The following is a 24,970-nucleotide window of genomic DNA, read 5'->3' as shown; positions in this document are numbered from 1 at the left end:
TCTATAGTATCTTAATCTGGCAATGGCTAAAAGTAAATAGCATATCTCGTGTCCTAGGCTTGTAGCTGCGGCAATTAGGAAACCATCGTGACCCAAAAATAAATAAATAAGAGCAAGAAGGACATGACAACATAAATTAAATATGCTTCCTGCTCTTATTATATTTTTTACCACGACACAGAAAACCTCTTTCTGCTTGGTGGATAATGCTCAGAGAAAAGCCTCCATTAGATAGGATGTTTATTAGTATATTATCCTATAAACCCACAATTCTGAATTTTGTGTCATCATATCATTAATAAATGTTTCTCCCAATTGCAAGCACTTTTAATCTTTTCTGTTGACAACTCCAGCAATTATAATCACTGAATAAACGACACGCAATATTTAGTATACTTAATAGCATGTATCTTTATTAACGCATTGAAGTCACCCATGTGATCTACGAAAAGTAAAAGCGTGTCACGTCAAGGAATATTAGGAATAAAATTTTGAAAAAATAAACTTACAAATTTTCAGCATTGTTTTTTTTTTTCAAAAAGGTATCTACCATATATGAAGAGAGAGTTTAGAGTTTTGGATTTGGTGTAAACTCTTTTTGTCACTTTTTAGATTTTCAATTTTACTCTCATAATTACTCACTTATACATACATATATATATATATATTATAAAAGTTGCACATTTATTTGTAGACACATTTTCATGCTTATTACTTGAGAGTAAATCTTATATATACTGATAGTGCATACACTATCACCGTTGGATCCATGACACATGTACAAAAATTGAATTTCAAATTTAAAATTTGCATAGTTGTTATTCATCCAATGCTGATAGTGTATACATTGTCAGTGTAGAAAATATTAATCCATTACTCAATATAAACAAGGTATAAATGTCAATATATGCTATTTTTATCAAGGAAAGAGTAACATTCATTGAAATTAAAATCAAATTGTTAATGTAATCCGAGGCAAAAATATAATTAGGGACATTATTGTTATATCTCAAAAGGGTAAAAGAAAAAAAAAAAGAAAGTCAATTTCCTAGTGAGCAATGGAAAAGGAAAATCAGAGTAAGAATACGAGAAAGGGTATTTTGGTAAAAAAAAAAAGCTTTCTAAATTGAAACAGATGAACCTGAATGCTCGACGGTCCAAACTTTACCAGTAGAGTAGTAGTAAGGTCTAGGGAGTGGAAACAAAGGCTAATTACATTTATCTATCGTCAGGTCGCACTCTTGGTTCTTCTCAGGTTTTAGGGCAAGCAGATAAGAGGCGCCCCCGCTGCAACCAGAAATCGAGGCCGATTAAGTGGAAGACCGGGAACTCCAACGCCGCTACCAACGATTCCTTCCTTCCCTTCCAATTTCCGTGGGCCGCAAGTGTCGACACCCAGCAGCCCGCGGCACGAATAGATCGACCCCATAGACTTCTCCATTAAAGCCCTCTATCACAGGTATCCTCCGCCATAATTCGGAAGAAAATCGGGGGACGGAAGCTAGAGATAGTTGTCCGGTAACCGCTGCGAGGGGTAAAATTTAATTGACTACAGGAAGAGGAGGAGAAGGAAACTGATAGATGTCAGATAGATATATGTACCTTAATAATTGGATTTTCTATGCGTACCATTGGGTATAATTAGAGTCACGTATATAGGGTTTAGAGTTGTTACTGTTTCGGTTCTTTTACCATTTTGTCTTATCCTTCTTTTGTTGGTTATTTTTCCATTAACAACTTCTAGAAGTATTCCTATTTATATATGGTAAGAATTTTGTGGAGATAAGGTTACATCTGATCTTAACTCTGCTCTATCTTGTTTTTCAGTATCTTTGCTTTTGGTGATTTTTCTGTTGCATTCTGCCGTAGACCCTATGATTTTTTTTAAAAATATTGAGTTTTGACTTTGGATCCATGTTTTTGGGGATTTGCGTATGAAGTTTGTCTGATGGATTCATAAATTTGTTGGAATACCATTACCTATATCATAGTGCAACCAAATTATCATTGGGGCTCAATTGTCTTTATACCGTAAGTGTATGTTTTGAACAATGCTCTCCTGATGGTGTTTCTAAATTCTAAGCTACCCTTTTTATTGCTGCCACTGGGAATATTCTTGTGTAAAAAGACATTGGATATGAGCATACTAGATTCATGGCAAAATGAATAGCAAATGGTAAAACCAGAAAACTTTAATATTACAGTTTTTTATGTTGGTAAACCATTAGCATCTTTAATGTGATAGCTTGACCTTAAGGGCATTAATCTTGCTTCTTACATAACTCCGTAAGGCATGTGGTTTCTTCCCCCTTCACCCAGCTTTTTGTCCAGCTGCCTTTCTTTCCTTTGTCACAAAATTCTGGCACAATCCATACTTCTTTGCAACAATATAAACTTTTTTGTTCTGCTTTGTCTGTTCTATCAGTTGTATCACAAGCAATTTTGGATCTTTTTGTTCCATCCTTGGTGAATATAGGTTGATCTGTGAAAATTCAGCTTTGCTTGCTTTGTTTTTCTTTAGCTAATTTTGGTGTATATATGTTGTGCAGTTATTATACCTCATTGACTAGATTTTCAGAAATGTCGACCTTTGCCAAACCTGAGAATGCTTTGAAGCGCGCTGAAGGTTAGTGCTAATACTTTCATGTTTTACATTCTCAAACCATTGGAATCCACCCATAATGATATCAAACTACACTTCTTTCACCTTTAAGCCTACAGCCTTGGTGATATATATCTTCCTCATGTCTTTTTTTTTTCTCTTTGGCTGGCTCTTTTTGTTCATGTGGCTGAAAAATTTTAATTAGTTGTCTCCTTGTAATTATTGTAAGAGGTTTGCAAGATCTGTGTGCACTTGCGTGCCTGTCTGTCTGTCGCTCTAGGTTCATAATTGATTTGACCTTATAATTTTATTCTCTGTGAGGTGGCAGATGAAGTGCTTGTTATAATACCCATTACATTATATTCATTGGAGGGTTAATTGTTGAATGATACTTTTTCTTCTGAAGGTTTTGGTGCTCTGTCACATAATCTTTGGCTTACATATCCTAAAATTATGCTTTTCATCTTGATACGTGCATGATTTTTGTTGTCTTCTGATGCAGAGTTGATAACTGTTGGCCAAAAGCAAGAAGCACTGCAAGCTCTGCATGACCTTATTACCTCCAGGAGGTATAGAGCATGGCAAAAGACTCTCGAGAGAATCATGTTCAAGTATGTAGAGCTATGTGTTGACATGAGGAGAGGGAGGTTTGCCAAGGATGGTTTAATTCAGTACCGTATTGTATGTCAACAAGTCAACATTAATTCACTGGAGGAGGTGATAAAGCATTTTATGCATTTGGCCACTGAAAAAGCTGAACTTGCACGCAGTCAGGCGCAAGCTTTAGAAGAAGCTTTGGATGTTGAGGACCTCGAAGCTGATAAAAGACCTGAAGATCTTATGTTGAGTTATGTTAGTGGCGAGAAAGGAAAGGATAGATCTGATCGAGAACTTGTTACACCATGGTTTAAATTTTTGTGGGAGACATACAGAACTGTTTTGGAAATTCTACGAAACAACTCAAAATTGGAGGGACTCTATGCGGTACTGCTCTCTTGTTTTTGCTTAGGAAATTCTGTTATGCACAAGATTTCATGAACTTGTTATTCTACCATCTCATAATGAATTTAAGGTCCTAAAACATCATATTTCAAAACTTTGTTGGCTTTACTAAAAATGTTCTTTTAGATATTATGTAAAACGAGATTTGTCATATCAATGTACACTTAAAGGCTTTTACGCTTGATTGTTATTTATATGGTTAATGCTGTGTACCTCTTGTTACTGTCGTTATCTGATTGTGAGTTTTTGAGTCAGGCATAATTATTGCTTCATTTTTGTTCCATCTAATACAGATTGATATATTTATTAAATGATATCAAGTATGATTTGGGACTTGAGATTCTCATTCTTATGCTTATTGTTAGAAGGAAATATGATTTGTTTTCTTGTCATTCATAGGATTTATTTTCTGTTTTTTTATCTTTTTTTTCTATGTAATTTTTTTTTCTCTTTGAATCATTATTGAGTATATTAGTGTATAACCTCCATGCAAGAAATAACTTCTGATTGGCTTCATAATTGTGTGTAGATGACAGCTCACCGTGCCTTCCAGTTTTGTAAGCAATACAAAAGAACAACTGAGTTCAGACGATTGTGTGAAATCATCAGGAATCATCTAGCAAATCTCAACAAGTACAGAGACCAAAGGGACCGGCCGGATCTCTCTGCTCCAGAAAGCTTACAGCTGTATCTGGACACCAGATTTGAGCAATTGAGAGTTGCTACTGAACTAGAACTTTGGCAGGTCTGACTTATCTTCTTCTTAGGACAATAAGTAGATGCATATATAATTAACCTGTATCAGCATAGTGATTATTGCCTTCCTTAATATTTCCTGTAGGAAGCTTTTCGGTCGATTGAGGATATACATGGATTGATGTGCTTGGTCAAGAAAACTCCAAAAGCATCTTTGATGGTGGTTTATTACGCCAAACTAACAGAAATATTTTGGATATCATCCAGTCACCTCTATCATGCTTATGCATGGCTTAAGCTTTTCTCCCTTCAGAAGAGCTTTAATAAGAACCTGAGCCAGAAGGATTTGCAATTGATAGCATCATCTGTTGTATTAGCTGCACTTTCAGTTCCTCCTTATGATCACTCACAGGGTGTGTCTCATTTGGAGCTTGAGAATGAGAAAGAAAGGAATTTGAAGGTTGCTAATCTTATTGGATTTGATGTTGAACCCAGATCTGAAGGCAAAGAAGTGGTAACAAAATGATGATTGCATTTCTTCCATTTAACTGTTGCCATTCACTTATCCCTTAACTTATGGTTTTTCTTTTTTCCCCCCAGCTATCTCGGGCTGGCCTTCTTGCAGAACTGGTAATTTGATTTCTGAGTTGGTTTTGTTGACTTCCATGTGTGTGTTATGCTAGAATGAACAACCAAGGTCATGTCGTAGTGTATTGATAATGCTTGCACTTGTTATCTTTATGATTTAAGAATCTAGATTGTCCTGCACAGGTATCAAAAGGAGTAATGTCATGTGTCACACAAGAAGTAAAAGATCTTTACCATCTACTAGAGCATGAGTTTATCCCATTGGATTTGGCTACAAAAGTACAGCCATTGTTAACCAAAATCTCGAAGCTTGGGGGTAAGCTTTCTTCAGCTTCTTCTGTTCCAGAAGTCCAACTGTCTCAATATGTTCCTGCTCTTGAAAAGCTTGCCGCTTTGAGGTTGCTGCAACAGGTTGGATTTAATCATTCTTGTCTATTTATTTTATTTGATTTCTTTGATGTGTATTTTACTGTTGTTTGTTCCGTGTTGGTTTCTTTCTCTCTCTGTTTTCAGGTATCTCAGGTGTATCAGACGATGAAGATTGAAACTTTATCTAAGATGATCTCTTTCTTTGATTTTGCTGTTGTTGAGAAGATATCTGTTGATGCTGTCAAACACAATTTTATTCCTATGAAAGTTGATCACATGAAGGGTGCTGTTTTCTTTGGTCAACAAGTGAGTTTCTTGGTTGCTTCAGATAATTGATCCTGAAATTACATGAACAGTGCAATTTATAGGACAATTCCACTGTGTAAAATGGGTTTACTCCATTAGTCAATGTTCATAACTTGCAGAATGATAAAGATTAACATGATAAATGTAAGTAGATACCATTAGCACTAGCCTAATTTCTATTCTTTTGTGGTCAAGTATTTTATACATTCTAAAGCGTCATCAATATGTGCAATTTGTTTGCCTGAACTTTACAGTTGTGGTCGAAGTATTTGGGGAAATGCTTATTATGCACAATATATCTGCAATATGCTTCCCTTAAATATGTGAAAAACCTGAATGGAGTGCTTTGACATTTATCTGCCTTTGAGAATTGAATGGGAAAGGCAAAGTTTGTTGCTTCCATTCAATTAACTTTGAATAAACTTGATTTATTATGACCCGTATGCTTCTGCCAGCTAACAATGATGCAACAATTAGAATCTTGCCTTGTTTGGGTTCAAAAAATGCTTGTACAGGAAAATCTTGGTCTAGTATGACTTGTTACTTGGCCTTTTGTTTTTTCTTAAACTTGCCACATACTTTTTACTATGATGGAGGTTATAGTGGAGTAACAGTAATGTTTCCATTCAGACTTTAGAATCTGATGGCCTTCGGGATCACTTAGCCCTCTTTGCTGAATCACTGAGCAAAGCAAGGGTCATGATTTATCCTCCTGTGAAGAAGGCACGGAAACTAGGGGAAACGCTCTCAGGTTTATCAGAAATTGTGGAAAAGGAACACAAAAGACTTCTTGCACGTAAGTCGATAATTGAGAAACGCAAAGAAGAACAAGAACGTCAACTCTTGGAGATGGTAAGTTCCTAACCCTCTGTGTATAAGATGACATTTTTTTCCTGACCATTGTGGACTGTGAAACATTTTCTTGTCAAACATAAATTTAGGAGAGGGAGGAGGAATCAAAGAGGTTGAAATTGCAAAAGATTACTGAAGAGGCAGAACAGAAAAGGCTTGCTACTGAGTATGAGCAAAGGAAGAATCAGAGGATCCTCAAGGAAATAGAGGAGAGGGAGCTAGAAGAGGCCCAAGCTTTGCTGCAAGAAGCTGAAAAACGCAGCAAGAAGAAGGGGAAGAAACCAGTTCTCGAGGGAGTAAGTATCAAAAATTATAATCTTAATTTCCCTTACAGTAGGCACTTTTTACTGACCTTTCTATGGATCCAGGAAAAGATTACCAAGCAAACCTTGATGGAAATGGCCCTGACTGAACAACTGAGGGAGAGACAAGAGATGGAGAAAAAGTTACAGAGGTTTGCTAAAACAATGGACTATTTGGAGAGAGCCAAAAGGGAAGAGGCAGCACCCCTGGTTGAAGCTACGTTTCAACAAAGATTAGTAGAAGAGGCTGCTGTTCATGAGCATGAGGAACAGGTGTGGACTAATTATTTCTATGTTTCCTTAATTTTGCTCTGGAATGCCAATCTAAACCGGGAGAAACAAGCTATTTCCACAAGTGTTTCCCTTTATATACTTGTATCAACTTGGATATTCATAGAATTTGTTATTTCTCTTACTTGGAATTTACCTATTTGGTTATTTGAATGACTTCTCTGTTCAATGGCTTCGTACAGCAAGAGATTGAGCTCAGCAGACAACGGCATGCAGGAGATCTTGAGGAAAAAAGGAGGCTTGGACGCATGTTGGAAAACAAGGTGATTGTTTATTGTGTTGGAAAAAGTTTTGGAATTAGATGAAAAATCATTAATAGCTGAGTTGCAAAACTGCGTAAAGGTGTATGTGCTAAAGGTCAGTTTCAGGTAAGGTTGGGCCAACCTGAATAAATCTGGATGGGACAAGTTGGGTTAAAAAGTTTGTTTGCAAGTATTGAACCATGTCTTTTGTTGAGTGAGACTCTCTTTGGTGTGCCCTGAGTGTAGTTTAGCTTTTCCCCTGTACATGCCTATTGTTGAAAAAAAAAGTATTGAACCATGTCTTTTGTTGGGTTAATTAGCTCTGTGACTTGCCAGTGCCTAGTGTGGCTTTTTCAAAGAACTCAAGCTTTCCATTAATACTTAAATGCTGTGTTTTAATTTTGTTCAGTTGTGTCATTTGTAGTGGTAATAGTTTGAATTGACATTTTCCTGCTTAAGCATCTTAAGTTGTTTTGTCCTGGAGTATTTGGTGTGTGAAACTGAGTACACAATGTCAATTGATGCTTGCAGAAACTATTTCACGAAAGAGTTGTTAGTCGCAGGGAAGATGAATTCAACAGGTTAAGGAAGGAGAGTCAAGATCGAATCAACCAAATCATCCAGACACGGAAACAGGAGAGGGAGATTCAGAGAAAGATGATATATTATCTGAGAGCTGAGGAGGAGAGATTAAGAAGACTGCGTGAAGAGGAGGAAGCGCGGCAGCGTGAAGGTAACTTGTTCTGACATTTTTTTTTTATTTACTTAAGTTTACTTATTGGGGCCTGGAAGAGAGAGAGGGGGGGGGGGGGGGGGGAGGAGGTGTTGTGATGGAGGAGGAAACTTCTGGTCCAATCTTGGAATAATTACTTGTCTGGCTCTAGTTTCTCTGCCCTCTTTTGCGGTGAACTAGAAGACAGTAACAAATGGAGACACACTTCTGCAATGTAAACATATTGTCTAATACAATTTTTCCTGCTTCTTAGTTTCCTGAAGTTTTAAAATGGAGGCAACTTTATGTGTCCTAGCCCCAATCTTTTTTGTGGTTATTGTAGGATGCAAATTCAAGTCAAATTCTTGCTTTGCTGTTGCAGAGGCAATTCCAATTAGAGCAGACATGTTGAAACTAATTGCCTACTGCTTTCTATGGCTCTAGTTTTGTTTTTCGCATGCAACTGTAAATATGTTCTTGCTTCTCTTTCACCTGAGTTCCATCATCAAGTGTTATCTATATTTTGCTTGTTTTATCAATTGTGAACAGTTTGATCCAAATAGCAATCCTGGATTGTCAAAATTAGTGTCTTAAATGGTTCAAGATCGTTGCACTATTGCTGATGTTTGTCTATTGTTAATTGGCAAAATTTTCAGAAGCGGAGAGACGAAGGAAAGAGGAAGCTGAACGAAAGGCTAAGTTGGATGAGATTGCTGAAATTCAGAGGCAACGAGAACGTGAGCTGGAGGAAAAAGCGAAGAAGATGAGAGAAGAGGCTTTGGGAAAACCATCTTCTGTGGCTCCTAGGCCTGCTGATCCGCCTGCTGTTGCACGCCCAACAGACCCAGTGCCAACTGTCCCAGCTGTTGCTGCACAAAATACTGGAAAATATGTGCCCAGATTCAAAAGGCAGCAATCTGAGGCTGCTGGGCAAGCCCCACCTCCTGAAACTGGTGGAAGCAGGCTGGATGATCGAGCATCACTGCCTGGTGATCGGTGGCGTGATGATCGTAGGCCATCCTATGGTGGGGGCGCTTCAAGGCCTACTTGGTCATCGAATAGGAATCGTGAACGTTAATTCTGCAGCATATTGGCTTCAAGGATTTTTTGCCCGTGATTTGCCTATTTGAGCTTTATTTAAGAGACATTTGCCAAGTCATTTTTTGGATTTTATTGTATGGTTAAGTTCTGGGAGCGGGTGTGTTTCGAGTAAATTTACATCTTGAGCAGCAGAAGCCATTTTGGGATTTTCAAGAGACGACCTAATTTATTTTTCCCCTCATGCCCAAGAACCCTAGGACGTTGCCGCTTCCATTTTCATTTGTGCACTGTTTCTTACTGTTATTACAGCTATATGGTTTTGTATCAAAATGTTTGCGTTTTTCCTTACCTGCTTGAAGCTGTAAACGTGAAATTTTATCAGCTTTGTGAATTTTGTGGCTTATTATGGTTGTTGCTTTGGTTCTTGGGTGTAGGAATTTTGCCTATTCACGTGGTTTTTTGTTTTTGCGGATTTAGTAGGTATAATTAAATCACATGAAAATAGCTGGTAAACTAGGAATGCTAGAGCATGGAGTGTTTTAGGGATCATGCCTGTTCCTCCGCATCTGTGGGAGATCATGAGTGCAGCTATTATTTATTAGGTGTATTTTAGGGATCATGACTGCAGCCAATTTTACTTGTATTATGTTAGGATCAATTTCTAAAACGAAGTCGTTTAGCTCAATAATGATTGATCAATTGTAAAACGATGCAGTTTTGTTTAGCAGAGTTGGTTAGAAACGGTTAACTCCAAGTGGCTATAGAGGGAAGAATCCGATTGGTTGTAACCCATCAGATGAATGACAGAATTGATTCTCTTGTCTCTCTCTTTCTGATCTGCTGAATCTTCCCTGAATTTACTCTACTAATTCTAGTTCCTGACATATCGTTGGAAAAGCTTGCAAAAGCAACAACATATCATGGGACACCGTCCGACTTCACCGAGTTTATTCGCATCAGCAGGTTATGTTGGGTGGACCATGAAGGCAACCTTGATTGATTAAAAGATGTACTACGAAAGCAGTTGGCGTTCAAGATCCTCCCCGCGACCGAAGCATTGTAAAAAGAAAGAAAGACCCTCTGATTAAAGATATGTAACCAAGAAACAACTACCATTAGAGTAGTTGTCATCACAAAAGATTTAAAGTCTTTGTGGGGTGGGAGTTTTTTTTTTTTTGTCGAATACGATAGATCTATACTATTTTATATTAGGAGGAGAAGAGACGTGAAGAGATTTCTCTTCAAGGATAATTCAAAAAGGATTAAATTACTATTGGATCAGACGGATACATTACATATTTATATGAATTTTTTAAGCAAATTCACGTATTGTGACAATTGATGAGAAGAAAAGTTTGAACCTTCACCTTCACCGGAAAATCAACTGTTTAAATCTTACCTCTCCATATAGGTTTAAGTGCGTCGCTGTTAGTTTTATCAAATGATTCATTAATCTCTAACTTGGTTTGGTGGTGCGTCACTGTTATGATACCCGGTGTCTGGTTACGCCTGCTATTTTTTGTCGAATGCATCCTAGCGCTTTCACAGGAACAAAAGAGCTCCAATTTAAGAAATATTACTACTTAACAAGTACAGCAACTCCTCCTAGAGGCGACGAAGACAGTCAACCACCAGAAATCAAAACAAGCAAGGACGGGGGGCAGCGTATCTACAGTAGCACTCTCTGAGTAGATAAATGGAAAGAAAGCATTTCCCCTGAGATTACTTATTAGTGTCCTTGTCGAGTTGTCCTCAACAGTACTCTGTGAGTAGATAAATGGAAAGAAAGCATTTCCCCTGAGGTTACTTATTATTGTCCTTGTCGAGTTGTCCTCTTAATTCGACAAGAAGAAATCACCTAGGACTAGCTACAAGACTGAATTTGACTATAAAATATTTCTGGCAGCATTACAACTAGTATTATAGTGCAGAATTACTTGTATATCGTACCATAGATAGAGCTAGAAGATGCAGTTGAGAGTATGACCCATCGATGATTACCCCTTCGGCCGCCTAAACTCCTTTGGCTGTTTCAAATTGCAGATCCTTCCGTGGCCTCAATCCAATCCCTTTTGTCATGTCGCCTTCTTCCTATTAGCTCCGCCGGCACTATATGTTTTTATATGCAAGAAATTTTGCCCCTTTGTCATTATAATTGTTTTTATATTCACGATACACATACATCACCTGGTTTGTACTTTAGAACACGGACATCACGTGTTTATAAGCCAAAGAAGACTCTGATTGTTTTGTGTGAATTTTGGTTGATTTGACCTTGATTTAAATTGGGTTTGGGTTTTTTGTTGGTCTCTGTCAAGAAGCTTAATGGCCATGGATGAGGAGACACCACTGGTGGTTGATCATGTCAACTTATCAACTCAAAAGAACCCCACCATCGTCAATTACAAAAGAGATGTTCATATCCTCAGCTGGGCCTTCCTGTTGATCTTTTTGGCTTATGGAGCTGCTCAGAATTTGGAGAGCACCATTAATACTGTCTGTACTAGTTTAACTTCTAATTTTATTTTCAATGAAACCCATTTCATCTTTTTATTTCTCTTTAGCTTTATCCTACAGATTTGAAGGGTGAATTTTGATTTAATCTTTTGTTGTTTGCTGAAAAAGGAGGGAGATTTGGGGACCATTTCACTGGGGATATTGTACTTGTCATTTACATTCTTTTCGGTGATTGCTTCTGTGGTCGTTGGGAACCTTGGTTCCAAGAACACTCTGATTCTTGGTACCACTGGCTATTGGTTGTTCATAGCTGCCAATTTGAAGCCTACCTGGTAACTACTGTATTAGCCTAAACCATTTTCCCGTTTCTTTTCTTGCATTGTGTGACTTAATTTTATGCTGTAAGCTTCATAAAATTACAAGTAGTTATGATCATGAATAAAATCCGTCCCCATCCACCCCACTTTGATTAAAAATAAAAATAATAATAATAAAGGAAAGGACATCGCATTACCTTGATTGACTATTGTTTTGTAGGTATACTATGGTGCCAGCTTCATTGTACCTTGGATTTACTGCTTCAATAATATGGGTTGCACAGGTGCAATTTCAGATTTATTATGACTCCGAATGTTGATCCGTTGCTCTTCATGAAAAAATACGTACCTTGTTCATTTTTTGCTTTACTAGGGAACATACCTTACATCAACTGCACGCGGTCACGCATTGGATAATGACTTGCCTGAAGGAACTGTTATTGGTAAATTCAATGGCGAATTTTGGGGGATGTTTGCTAGCCATCAGGTAACGTTGTTGGAGTTCCTAAACTCAAATCTCTATCAGTTTTTTGAGTTTTGAGTTTGTGTAACATAAAGTCACTTTGCATGTGAAACTTACAGTTTGTTGGGAATCTCATCACTCTTGCTTTGTTGAGAGGCGGAAAGGTACGCGAATAAGTTGTTTTGTAGGCCATGTTACTGTTACAAGTCCTTTTTCATTTCATTAGCTTATTGCTATACCATTTCTTCATTAATCTTAAGATTGTTTCCAATTGAAGCTTTGGTCAGAGAGCATTTGCATGGATGTTTAGAAAATTATAATATGCTGTTTCCTTGATTTCAAATGGATGTTACGTGCTTACTGGCAGGAGATGATGTGCCAAACCGTCAGTTGTTTGTCAAATGACTGGTTTGGGTTTTTCACGTTTTCAGTGCATTCAGAATAAGTGTTCATGATCTGTTATTTTTACTGCAGGGAGGGAGTACCACTAGCACAACTTCACTGTTCATTGTATTTCTGTGTATCATGACCATAGGTACCATCCTTATGTGCTTCTTAAGTAACAGAAGTGCCACAGAGAAAGAGGAGGAACAAGACTCTTCGGTTAGTTTCTGTTATTCAGTGGTGTCCTTGTTTAAGGCTGTCCTGGCTCTTTTACTTGACATAAGAATTCTCTTAGTCATCCCTCTCATCGCGTACTCAGGCTTTCAACAATCATTTGTGTGGTAAATGAATAACCCGATTATGCTGCTGTAATCCTTCCATTTCCATTCAGTTTTTCTTGGATGGAACTTATTATTTCTCTTTCTATTACTCCTGTTGAGCTCAGAAATACTTCTATTTCAGGGCTGCATTCACAAAGCATGTGGTTCAACCTACATTGGGTGAGCGTGGTGTTGGTGGTGTGATGGCAGTCTATGGAGTCTTTGATGCAGTTGTGAGTATGCAGATGCCGATATAACAAGGCTCAAATTTGATGTTATGATCTGTAGATGTTATTTTCTACTCGTCATGCTTTAGTTGAGCACCAAACTAATTCTCTGCCATAAAAATCAGTCATTTGGAGGAGTTTCTACAACTACGTTACTGCTTAGCATGCTTTGTGGCTTCAATGAGATATACAATTCCAATGCCTTTCTTATTTCTAATTATGCTAGACATGTGCCTAAAAGTTATGTTTACTGTAGCATATAATAATTTTGATGTTTTTAGCTTAATACATGCTATAGTTTCTTAATGCTCTCTAATAAGAGTGGTTGAAATCTTTTTCAGTGTTCGCTTGCTGCTGGTCAACTTACATCTGGTCTTTCGACAATTACCGTAATAGTTCTTAGTGGGGCTTTCATTCAGACTATTGCATTCCTGTTGCTTTTTGTGCACTATAGGTCTGCTCCTGCTATTGCTGCTATTGCACCTTGTTCTTTTGCGGAAGCTGATGTTCTGTGCTCATGTAATTGATTCTCTCGATCTTATAATTGCTTTTTGGTCTCTGATGTAGCATGCTTCATGGAGTAGTTGGCCTTTTATATCCTTTCCTGATAGCTGCCTTGTTGGGTGTTGGTGATGGAGTTCTTAATACACAGCTCAGTGCATTTCTTGGGATTATTTTCAAGCATAATCTGGTAATGATTTTCTTCATCTGATGCTAAGCTGGCAATTTTCATGGTCTTATCATATGATGAAGACAATTCTTTTTAGATATTTACGAATTAGCGCATACCTAGTCTGTGATAAGATGGTGACTTTCCATTTGCCACTGAGTATGAGCTTGTAAAACTTATTCACTTGATCAGAGTGTTTTGCAACCCAAATTTTTCTGGATTTTTCCAAGAATTAGAGCTGACTCTTCCATTCTCGTTCAAATGTGAAGTCTTTAGTATTTTTCTGCTAGGAAGTATTCAATCTGTAGTAGAACAACTTGGTTACACTTCTGGGATTCAACACCGGGAAGCATACATACTGAGAGCAGTAAGGATAAAAGCCAGATGGAGTGCAGTTTACATGGGTTAGCAATAAACTTAAAGTAGACTAGTGCTAAAGGCACACGCGATGTGTGTGCAACTTAAAATGCATGAACGTTTTCTGCAAATTATTGATTGTAATTTTGGTAGTTGCAATGTTTGGAGGCAATTATGTTGTTAACATTTGTTTAGATGGTTAAGGTTAACAAATGGTTACGGGTGATTATCTTGACAACATTTGTTTAGGTAGTTAAGTATTGAGTAATTTTTATAAGGGTGAAAGTGGAAGTTATATAAAGTGATAACAATTGTTTACCCCAAACCTCCGTCTCTCCCTTAACATATAGTATAGATATAGATATACTTGTCACAATAGTAACCCTTTGGCCTTCCATAGGGAACCCCTCACTCCTCACCCCCACCCCCCCTTTTCTCCCAAAAAAAAAAAAGGATAGCAAAAGAGTCATGATTGAGTTCTCTCCTTGGCGTAGCTACTTTTGATTGAGTTACAAAAGGTTATCAAATTGGCTTTGGCCCAATCAAGTCTTAGCTCTGTCGTTTCATTTTTCTTAATCTAAAATGATTTGGATTGTTCTGGAATATTCTCGATCATTTTTGTCTTTTTGAACTTTGAATGCTGGATTAGTCAGAAACGGTCTTCATGTCTTGGTTCATGAATCTTTTCTTCTAAGATGTCAGAGCATTCTCATTGGCTTGATAGTTGCCAGCACTCTGCTGAACTGCTCGTGTGCTGAATTTCTTATGGTGCAGCAAATATCTAATGTCTTGCTCTTGTGCAGGAAGGGGCATTTGCACAGCTTAAGTTCTGGCAGAGTCTATCAATTGCAATTCTGTTTTTCATGAGCCCCCACATTGCACTCCACATAATTGTAGTAATCATACTTGTCATACTCTGCTTCTCGGTGGCTGCGTTTCTCTTCCTTATACTCAAGGTAGAAAGAGCTTTTTCCTTCCGCACTGCTGCTTAATTTTTTAAGAAGATGGTTGCGGGCTTGTTGCTGAGGATATCATGTATCAGCCCCTTTTGAAGTTCATCTTCCATCTCTTGGAAAAGTTGCAGAGAGTTGTAGTAGGATATGCTTGCTTCTCGGAGTACTTCAGGATGTGGTTCTACTGTCTGCCAATCGGGTTGATTTCAATCAAGTGAAAAACAGGCGTTTGGGGGGGCGATACTGGTTAGGAGGATTCCTAAGTCATGACTGGTTTTACTTTTATTTTTTACCATTTTGGTGATCAAATTTCGGCTCCCCACATAATTATGAAAGAAGACGTGGATAATATCCGCAAGATAAAATTGGTGTTCTTCTTCTATGTTTGTATCTGTAAACTGAATTTGAAAGACCTCAGAGCGAGGGAGCAGGGGTTGTGTGAGTGGTTGTTTGCTGTAATCTCTCTCTCTCTCTCCCTCGGTCTCGCTCTTTTCTTTTAACTTCGACTATCCATTTTGGTAGTGAAAAGAAATGTATTGTGGTTCATTTTATGACATGGGATTTCATTTGTTAGAATTCTGGAAAAACAGTCAGTTTCCATCTTTGCAGACAATCTGTTGAGGAAAGCTCAGTGGTGGTAAAAAATTATGAAGCGTTTTTAACAAGAGTGATTAAAAAGGGTAAAACAGAGAGGAAAGGAAACATGAACGCAAAGAGAAAAAAAAGGAAAAGATGTCGTAGACATATACCTGATTATTATCTGGGTAATCAAGTGAGCAGGATTTGAAAACAGATCATTTTTTCTATTACCTTCTTGGACCTGTGCAAATTGCAAATCTGCTCCAGCCCTATAGTTAATAGTTAATAGGCAATGGTGCCGCGTTCACCAGAATAACCAATTCTCGGTTATGTTGTAGCTCTCCTAACACAAACCAACAAACCAACAAAAGTCTGTCTGATTAGAGAATTAAAGAGGAGTTAGTCGACAGTTATTTTCTCTTGTTTCACTTTAAGACGTTTTGAACGACAAACCAAACTACTCGAAAGTAGTTGAGATTAGGTCCAATCCATTAGCCCAATACTTTCAGGGGTCGGGCATCCATCTCCATCTATCTATTCACAATGTGTGTGTATTGAAATAAGGAAACTGAGCAGCAGATAAATCATCCCAAGAAGTTCATCCGCAGTGTTCTTTTAGTACAGGACAGGATGAGTTTTACTTTCACATTGTGGAAGGCAATGCTGCAAAGGCTTTCTCCGCGGTGGCCTCTACTGCTCTATGCCGCAACGTGGACCACAATCCTGACCATAATAGTGGCGGTGGCGTCCTTCTCCCCTGAGTTGGCTTTTGTTTCTGCGGTAAATCCCACTTCTTCCTTCTCTCAGGCCTGTCGACTTCAACGACAACAAGATCAAAGGCAAGTAGGGCCTACGACGGTTAGAGTTCCGGTCGACGTTCCCGGGGAACTTTTCTGCCTGCCGGCTCATTTTTTCAAAAGGTCTAAAATGGACTTGCTGGTCCCCCCGGTTTTCGCAGCGGTAGTTGTAGCTACCTCCGCTTACGTAGTTAAGGCTTTGGCTTTATGGGAGATGGAAGATCCCCGAGACTAGGCCACGTACTTAGCTTGGGTATGGACCATGTACGGTCTCTGCACTCTGCATCCTTCGGATCCCAGGTTATTATTTACAGAGGATTAGTCGTAACGCATGCAGGTCCCTTTTCTTTTCATTAGTATTTTCTTTCAGCAGCGAAAAGCAAAGAACAGATAGCTACGTGCCAATCAGTGCAATGTAAGAATTTTTTTCTAATAGATCATCATTTTTTGGTTCAGAGGGGGAGAGATTCGATGTCGTCTGCAGGACTTGCAAACAAATGAAATTCTTTGTATCATAGTGGGTATGGTTTCATCGACCACTTCAACGACCAAGTAAAACTTTCTACCTGTACTTAATTTCTCATCTTACTCTCAAACAGGCAGCCAGATTAGCTAGCTACATGGTGTACAAATGATTGATATAGGACCAAACTAGGAAATACAGTAGTAGTAGTACTAGTATATTTCATCAGTTTTGAGCCGCTGCATTCACCAACTTGTCGCTGAAGTCCCACAATCTCTTGGCTAAAGCTTTATCTCTTGCCAACTTGCTCGGTGGAAACTCATTGCAATCAAGAAAGTATTTTCCAGTCACACCTTGCAAACTCGGGTGGAGTGCAACATAGCCTGTTGTGGCTGCCCCCTGCAAAGCGAAAACCCAAGCTGAAATTTTTATGCTTTACAAAACTTCTACCAGTAAATGAATGGACCACCAGACTGGTAGAGAGAATGGGATCTAGTCTCGCAAAGAGCTGCTCCGGGTAGGCAGTGGTTTCGTGCCCTTCCAGATGGGTTCTTTATACACAGTAGAGATGAAATTCCACCTTATCTAAACATGTATAATTCAGCAAACCTGACTAACTGCGTTCAATTTTAGGGTGTGAAACGCACCGATGAATTCTACTAAATACCACTTTGTTATGTACAACAAGACGCAATGGATCTGAATCTCAGGTGTTTCTTAATAACCACATGTGCGTCCTTGAGAATCTTTGTGATTACTTTTGAAGGAAACTTCAGAAATGAGAAAAATGGAAAGCACAGAAACACCTGACTCTCTGTGTCTTAATCTAATTTGGAATGGGGGAAATCAAAACATTTAGTCAACCTCTCTATGCATTGATGTTTGCTGGATTTACCTGAGGCACATTCTTCCACAAGATAAAAGTGAACGCCTGCAAAACTCCTGCCAATGAACCTGAATTAATATCTGGAAAACAAAATAAGGCTGAAATGAAAATCCTCCTTGTGACATCAATACTTACTCATTAGCAGTGCAGAATGTCTCATGAGGTTAGTCATTATCAATCCTGGATGCACTGAATTGACCGTTATGTTCGCTCCCTCTTCCTGCCCATAGCAGAAGTTTGAAACATATTTGAGATGGAGAATCAGAAGTAGAAGGGCCACATGCTTTAAATCCCATTTTAGCTGCTGGACCAATGAATACACTTTGTTTGTTAAAGACCTTCAAATTTTAATGAACATTACTTTTTGCTCGCTCATCTTAAGAGTCTACTTGACTTCTACTAACCAGGAGGACGACATCAATATAGGACGTTACATCAGAGATGGGCAAATTACTTATTTTTTTTTCATGTTTTCTTAATTGATAATCGCAGTTTCCAAATGAGAGCATGACATTCTATACTCTTGACTTGTTTACCCAACAGAATGAAGAAACAAGCAGAACATGATTGTCACCACGTCTTTTTGCCTTCTACAGAACAATAAAAGTAACAGATACACACTTAGTGTAATGGTGGTTTTCTGAAATATAGACATAGAAGCATCAAGATCACCTGCAGACGTCGAGAGAGTTCATTGGCATGTAAAATGTTTGCTAGCTTGGATTGCCCGTAGGCCTTTTTGTCTGAGTAACTGGTATGAGGAGCATTACAGAGAATAGGAAGAACATGTAAAATTAGAATGGTGATCATTCTTTGCAAGAATAATGGGAAACAACCTGCACTCAACAGAATGCTGACGGGAGAAAACTGGCAAAGCACAAAACCTGTCTTTGTCGTTGATGCGATCAAATCGGATTCCTCCACGGTAAGTATGGACATGAGCCACGGATGACAAATTCACAATCCTACCCTCGATGCCTGTAGAATTTGCGGTGTGCTTCATTTTGTCAAGGAGAAGGTTCGTCAAGTAGAAATGACCTGAGAACAACCATTTAGCCGACAAAAGAGATATGAGAGCGACAGTGACTAAATTTAGAAGCTGCTCGTTAGTTGATAAAAACACATACCAAGGTGATTAGTTGCAAATTGCATCTCTATTCCATCTTGAGAAAGCTGGTAGGGACAGAACATGACACCAGCATTGTTTCTGAAGATTCAATCATCTCATCTTTAGATTAGACTGAATAACTTCGACACTCTTCAAGTTTGACATCATTCAACAGGAATTTGCATATGAGAATACAGAAAAGATATATTAGGAGGGGAGAAAAGGAGATCACATTAGGATGTTGAGAGGAAGACCAAGGGCATAGAAGTCATCAGCAAAGGCCTTGATCGATTTGATCGAGCAAAGGTCGAGTTTTAGGACATCGACGCGAGCAGTTCCATTTTCCTTCACAATATTTTGCCTTGCCTCATTTGCAGCCTCAACATTTCTTGCAGCAATAACCACATGGGCTTTCCTCAGGGCCAACACTCTTGCTGTTTCAAAGCCTATCCCACTTGCACCGCCTGCACGATCTTGTCAACTGCGTATCAATATACTGAGCCCAAAACACACAAAAAAAAAGAAAAAAAAAAAAGAAAAAAAAAGAAGCCACAAGTTGCCAGGCGACATGATAAGAAAAGGGCATAAACTAGCATGATGCATGGCAGCTAAAATTTATTTAATTTTTTTTCTTCTCTGGGGAAAGAAAGGCAGCCCCCAATCCAACTTCCTTGAACGACGAGTGGGGATTAAAAAAATAATAAACAATTGAACCATCCAACCATCATGTCCTTTGTTCTTTTAGTCGTTGACTTTTTTTTCTTTTCTTTTTTTTTTTTTGATAGATCAACCATATGTCTTTTGCGCACACAAGAAGTGGTATCACAAACGCATGTCAGTCCTAATATGCAGTATAACATAAACGCAATGATGAAGAGTGCCACCACAAAAAAAAAAAAAAAATTTCTTTTTTTAATGTATCAACTGGATATGAACGGGGCTCATCACCTGTAACGATAGCAGTGAGGTTGGAGGCATCAATCCCTTGCGTAACTTGTTCAGCAGTGGAAGCCGATCCGAAGCCACTCGGCCCTGGTATTCCCGTTATTAATCTAAACATCTTCCCACCCTAACAATCTATAATCAAGGAAAATGCTTTTCAAGCTAGTACCAGGTAGCGCCTGATTTCTTTTACACTGCATATAGCAAAGGCCTGGTTATATAGGATAGCAACCCGGGGAGTTATGGTGGGGTTGGGAGGTGAGGAGTTATGACTTGTGACTTTTATTTTTCTTTTGGTTGGGCCGCCGAGGGGGGGAGGGGGGTGTTGCGGGGGACTTGTGAGTTGTGACGATGTGTGTGTGTGTGTGTGTGTCCGTACGTGACATATACATATATATCTATACCTATATAGATTTACAGAGAGAGAGAGAGAGAGAGGGGGGGTAGAGGAAAATCCGTGGCTGAATGCAGGAGTAGAAAGGGAAGGAAGCAAACAGAGCGAAAGAGAGATAAATATATATATATACACGGCTAAGTAAAAATTCGGTGGTGATATAGGTGATAAATTTGGTTGTATTTACACTTGGGGAATACAGTCCTGGACACTGGATTCGGCATGCACGCATTTAATGCCCAGTTAGGCGTTGGTGGCTATCTCTAAATACTTCCACCAACTTTTCAACTGTACCTTACATTGTACAATCTTCAATCTTCAAGTAAAAATTGGACTTTGCATCAAGAAAAGGTAAATTGAACACACGAAAAAATGAACCACTCCACTTTTTATCATATTTCTCTTACACCTCTAGTTTGGTTGGTTCGCAGGTGTACCGTTTGCATTTTTTCTGAAAAACTGTGTACCGTTTTACTTGAACTAGATTGATTAAATTTCATGGTGTACTGCTACTATTTAATGAAATACTATGTCGTCTTTCCCAAAAAGATGCAAGGGAGTGAGTAGCTACGCAACTGCTGTATCTATAATGTATGTATGGTGCAATTCATGGTCCAGATGTATTTAATTTATAATTATATGATTGTGGTATACAACTTTTTTTTTTATTATTATTATTGTCCAATTTGTCATGTTTTTGTATATTAGTATTACTTTCGTGAGTCAGTAAACATACATTATAGTATATAGTGTAATTGAAATTGATAATTGCAAAAAATGGGGTCGGGATACAAAGGGCCTTTCTAGTCTCCAAAATAAAAAAATGAGACGTGTGGACAAAACTTTCTGTTGGCTCAGCATTATATTTTTGAGTAAATACTATATACACTGATAGTGCATACACTGTGTCACCGTTGGATCCATGACACATATGTAAAAATTAAATTTTAGATTTAAATTTTATATAATTATCATTCATCTAATGTTGACAATATATACACTGTCAGTTTAGGAGAGATTAATCATATTCCCTCCGTCCCACTTTGATAGTCCTGTATTCCTTTTTCATCTGTCCCAAATTGTAGTCCACTTTCCAATTGAAAAATGTAATTGTATTTTAATTTTTCTTAAAATACCCTTATTCAATGTAAGTAGTTGTTACTATAAACCTACCTTATTTAATGAGAGTTGATTCTTTTTTTACCATCAATTCAAGTTCCCATAAAGTTGTACCATATTTAATGTGAGGGTATTTTAGGAAAATAGCAATCTAAATTTACTTTTCCAACAAAGAAACAGGACTATCGTAGCAGCATTAGCTCACCAGGGACCGTTAGCTAGAAGCAGTTATATCTCTGCCGATAGCTTTAATTGCGTATTCATTATATTTGCCAGATTTACTCTTCAACTAATTTCGAGAGTTTCAGTTTTTGTCTTTAAAACAGAGCACATAACTATTTCATTCATTCTGTCCGTCATTCCTTCTAGCTATGCTCTTCTGGGCTTAAAACAACGGTAACGGCAACTGTTGGTGTTTTATCATCCCAAGTGATGGACTTGATTTACTGCTACTGCAGTAATGTACTGCCTATTTGAGGAAACCGCCCAAAAGCCTAGTAGATACAGCCTTCAAATCTTCCAATTTTTAAAGTTAGCGGAAGTGCAATTAGGACATATATATATATATATGTTGCTGCATGGTTTTGATTATTCAAGTTAATAATCCTAATAGATATATATATATATGACTTGATAATAATTTTCCACACACGGCCTCTTTTGAATTGTAATTTTTTGCAGAAAAAGTTTGCTTTCCATGAGTACATTTTTCGATCACCTTTTATCTCATAATCATCAAAATCGTTACAATACTTTTTTTTTTTTAATAAAAACTCCTAAAAAAAGTAATCCAAATGAGCTTTGCCCAGATAATGCATTCACCGCATTGGGATTGATTTAGGGAACTACTATTAAATTAAAGCACATACTATAGTAAAACCTCTATAAATTAAGACCCTTGGAACAATATAAATTCTATTTATTTGAAGAGGTATTAATTAATCGATAAATTAATAATTTATTAATTTATCAAGTACACTTACGATTCTATCTAAGGAATATAAATCAATTAATATCTCCTTGATTCGTATCTATAATTTAATTCTAATTAATATTTTCAGTGTATGTTGCAATTGATACCATTTCCTATTATCAAGAGATAAAAAAAGATTTAGAAATACTAATTGATGGATGTCAACATACAATGAATTAGATTAACAATATTATGTATATAAATGACAATATTTTCGAAACTTTTAGATGCAATAAGAAAAATTAGGAATGAGATTCCGGTAGATTTAAACTATAAGAAAAAACAAGCAACAATAGCCTCGTATTTTAGGATAATATGATATGTAATTTTAGTAATTCATTAATTTGTGATATGAATCGGACCAATATGTTATATAAGGTTCTCAAAAAAAGTAGTATCTTATTATTTGACCAAAATTATTAATTTAACTCATTAGCCCAAAATTGGGATCGAAAAAATTTATTATTTAATAGAGGTTATTCATTTATCGAGTACATGGTTTAAGCCTTTGGAAAAAAGAAAAAAAAAAACTAAAAGGAACTAATATGACCGCCGAGAAGTTTATTAATTTTTAGGTCCCAAATTGAAGAGCAGGCTTAACATACATGTGGATCTAAAATATTTATCCAAAATGCTTAAATAAAGTCAGTATTTTATTATCTTAAATATCACCAATCTCGTGCGTTATAATTCCCCTTGCCTCCTCAGGCGAAAGTAATACGCTTGCAGTTGCACGTCCTGTGTGTGAACATATAACTTTACTTCGTTTGCATCCCTACCTCTAATTATGGTCTATCAAAGCAGAACATGAGAGATTATAAAGAATGAAGATGACATTTTTGGTGGGCTGGCTCTTGCCAACTACTCGTGGTCTCGGTCGCCGCCAGCACCGCCACCTCCACGTTTGCTACAGCTAGTGGCATTTAGTATTTATTCTAGTACGAGTACCATCTTCTTGGGTCCATACTACGTGACAATCGACATGCCCTTTCTTCACCGCAGAAGGCTTCATTTCTTTCCTCCTTTCGCTTTCTTTCTTTCTATCTTTTTATTTTGGTTGAGAAAATGCAGACGGCTGCCGAATGAAGCGACCTTAATTACTGTGAAGGAAAAATGGCCAATTTAGTCCCTAAACTTTTTTTTTCCGTCGATTTCGTCCTTAAATATTATTTGTAGCTAATTTGATCCTTAAACTTATATTTCGATTCCAATCAAGGAACTCAGCGGCTGAGCCACCGCACAATTTCCTTCAAGCTCCTAATTGAGCAACCCAAAAGGGGTATTTTAGGAACTTTAATGTTGGGGTTGTAACAAAAATTAAAAAGAAGTGGCATTAAAAAAAAGTATACACAAAATGTTGATTACTAAAACAGCAGTAAGAGGAGGAGGAGGAGCACCGACACTATTGCCGTTGCTTCTTCTCCTCCTCCTCATCGTCCCCTTCAACAATGCTGCTGCCGCCTCCAATTCCTCCGCTAAGCAGCAGACTCTCCAAACACAATCGGACTCCTACTTCAACCCAAAGCTTGCCCCTAAGTCCCTCTCTGCCTCCAAGAAATTTGAGGGCTTCTCTGACTTGGTTGACCTTCGCTACCACATGGGCCTCGTCCTCTCCTCCCCGATCAACATCTACCTTATCTAGTACGGCCGGTGGGCCGCCTCCCACCAGCTCCTCATCAAGGACTTCCTCCTCTCCATCTCCACCTCCGATCGCCGCGCCGCTCCCTCCCCATTCGTTTCCCAGTGGTGGCGTACCGTCTCCCTCTACACCGACCAGACCGGCGCCAACATCTCCAGCTCCGTCCTCGTAGCCGGGGAGTACTCCGAACCCCACTACTCCCAGGGCACCCACCTCACCCGCCTCTCTATGTGGCAGGTCATCGCCGCGGCTATCCGATCGAAGCCCTTCCCCGTCGACCACAAGAACATCTACCTCATCCTCACCTCCGGCATGTCTACCTCATCCTCACCTCCGGGGACGTCACTGTCCAGGACTTCTGCCGGGCCATTTGCGGCTTCCACTACTTCACTTTCGCGTCCGTGGTGGGCTACACGCTACCGTACTCTTAGGTAGGCAACTCCGGGAAACAATGCCCGAAGGGGTGCGCGTACCCGTTCGCCGTGCCCGGGTACATAGGGGTAGGCGGGCTGGGAGCACTGGCCCCTCCGAATGCGGATGATAAGCGTGATCGAGCACGAGCTGGCAGAGCTGGCATCGAACCCACTGGTGAACGCGTGGTACGCGGGGGAGGACCCCACAGTGCCAACGGAGATCGGGGACCTGTGCGAGGGGCTGTACGGGACGGGGGGCGGGGGAGGGTATATCGGCGTGGGCGATGAGGAACAGAGAGGAAAGGACGTACAACGTGAAGGGGAGAAGAGGTCGGAAGTTTTTGGTGCAGTGGATCTGGAGTCCTGTTTTGAAGGCTTGTGCCTGTCCAAATGCGTTGGACTAGGATTCCCGGAGAGGCGATTCCCCTCTTCTCCTCTCCTGTCATCTAGAATCCTACTACTACTACTACAACTACAGTAGCAGTAGCACTTTGCTAGTAGCGGAG

The 24,970-nt window shown here is 38.7% G+C and overlaps 4 protein-coding genes and 1 pseudogene across 6 annotated transcripts; 4 read left to right on the top strand and 1 right to left on the bottom strand.

Annotated features, from left to right (window-relative positions):
• The first annotated feature begins 1,187 nt into the window (after positions 1-1,187).
• On the top strand, positions 1,188-9,417 carry LOC113772972 (eukaryotic translation initiation factor 3 subunit A-like). Its single transcript, XM_027317477.1, has 14 exons — positions 1,188-1,459; positions 2,550-2,626; positions 3,105-3,586; positions 4,134-4,349; positions 4,446-4,814; positions 4,901-4,930; positions 5,072-5,299; positions 5,402-5,563; positions 6,194-6,415; positions 6,505-6,711; positions 6,784-6,990; positions 7,191-7,271; positions 7,782-7,983; positions 8,619-9,417. The coding sequence occupies exons 2-14, from the start codon at positions 2,581-2,583 to the stop codon at positions 9,038-9,040; spliced, it is 2,874 nt and encodes a 957-aa protein (XP_027173278.1). The 5' UTR covers positions 1,188-1,459; positions 2,550-2,580; the 3' UTR covers positions 9,041-9,417.
• Positions 9,418-10,588: 1,171 nt separating this feature from the next.
• LOC113775494 (UNC93-like protein 3) lies at positions 10,589-15,714 on the top strand. 3 transcript variants are annotated; one of them, XM_027320397.1, is made up of 11 exons: positions 10,589-10,768; positions 11,325-11,499; positions 11,629-11,792; positions 11,998-12,061; positions 12,151-12,264; positions 12,360-12,404; positions 12,715-12,965; positions 13,087-13,177; positions 13,513-13,625; positions 13,739-13,862; positions 15,002-15,714. In XM_027320397.1, the coding sequence occupies exons 2-11, from the start codon at positions 11,329-11,331 to the stop codon at positions 15,188-15,190; spliced, it is 1,326 nt and encodes a 441-aa protein (XP_027176198.1). In that variant the 5' UTR covers positions 10,589-10,768; positions 11,325-11,328; the 3' UTR covers positions 15,191-15,714. The 3 variants fall into 3 exon arrangements, with proteins under 3 accessions (XP_027176198.1, XP_027176197.1, XP_027176199.1); XM_027320396.1 differs by lacking the exon at positions 10,589-10,768 and adding an exon at positions 10,776-11,128; XM_027320398.1 differs by lacking the exon at positions 10,589-10,768 and adding an exon at positions 10,786-10,805.
• Positions 15,715-16,199: 485 nt separating this feature from the next.
• LOC113774667 lies at positions 16,200-16,867 on the top strand. The gene has a single exon (XM_027319264.1). The coding sequence runs from the start codon at positions 16,361-16,363 to the stop codon at positions 16,760-16,762; it is 402 nt and encodes a 133-aa protein (XP_027175065.1). The 5' UTR covers positions 16,200-16,360; the 3' UTR covers positions 16,763-16,867.
• A 132-nt stretch (positions 16,868-16,999) lies between these two features.
• LOC113774666 (short-chain dehydrogenase TIC 32, chloroplastic) lies at positions 17,000-20,213 on the bottom strand. The gene is made up of 8 exons (XM_027319263.1): positions 19,933-20,213; positions 19,217-19,448; positions 19,004-19,083; positions 18,761-18,914; positions 18,549-18,627; positions 18,012-18,096; positions 17,886-17,932; positions 17,000-17,389 (listed from the first exon to the last, which is right to left on the bottom strand). Exons 1-8 carry the CDS (start codon positions 20,042-20,044, stop codon positions 17,216-17,218), a joined length of 963 nt encoding a protein of 320 aa, XP_027175064.1. The 5' UTR covers positions 20,045-20,213; the 3' UTR covers positions 17,000-17,215.
• Positions 20,214-23,766: 3,553 nt separating this feature from the next.
• On the top strand, positions 23,767-24,923 carry LOC113773002 (annotated as a pseudogene).
• Positions 24,924-24,970: the final 47 nt, after the last annotated feature.

Source organism: Coffea eugenioides, chromosome 6, assembly GCF_003713205.1.
Source record: "Coffea eugenioides isolate CCC68of chromosome 6, Ceug_1.0, whole genome shotgun sequence".
In the NCBI taxonomy this organism is placed as follows: Eukaryota; Viridiplantae; Streptophyta; class Magnoliopsida; order Gentianales; family Rubiaceae; genus Coffea; species Coffea eugenioides.
Note: the sequence above shows the minus strand (reverse complement) of the source record. Positions and strands in the feature narration are given on the sequence as shown.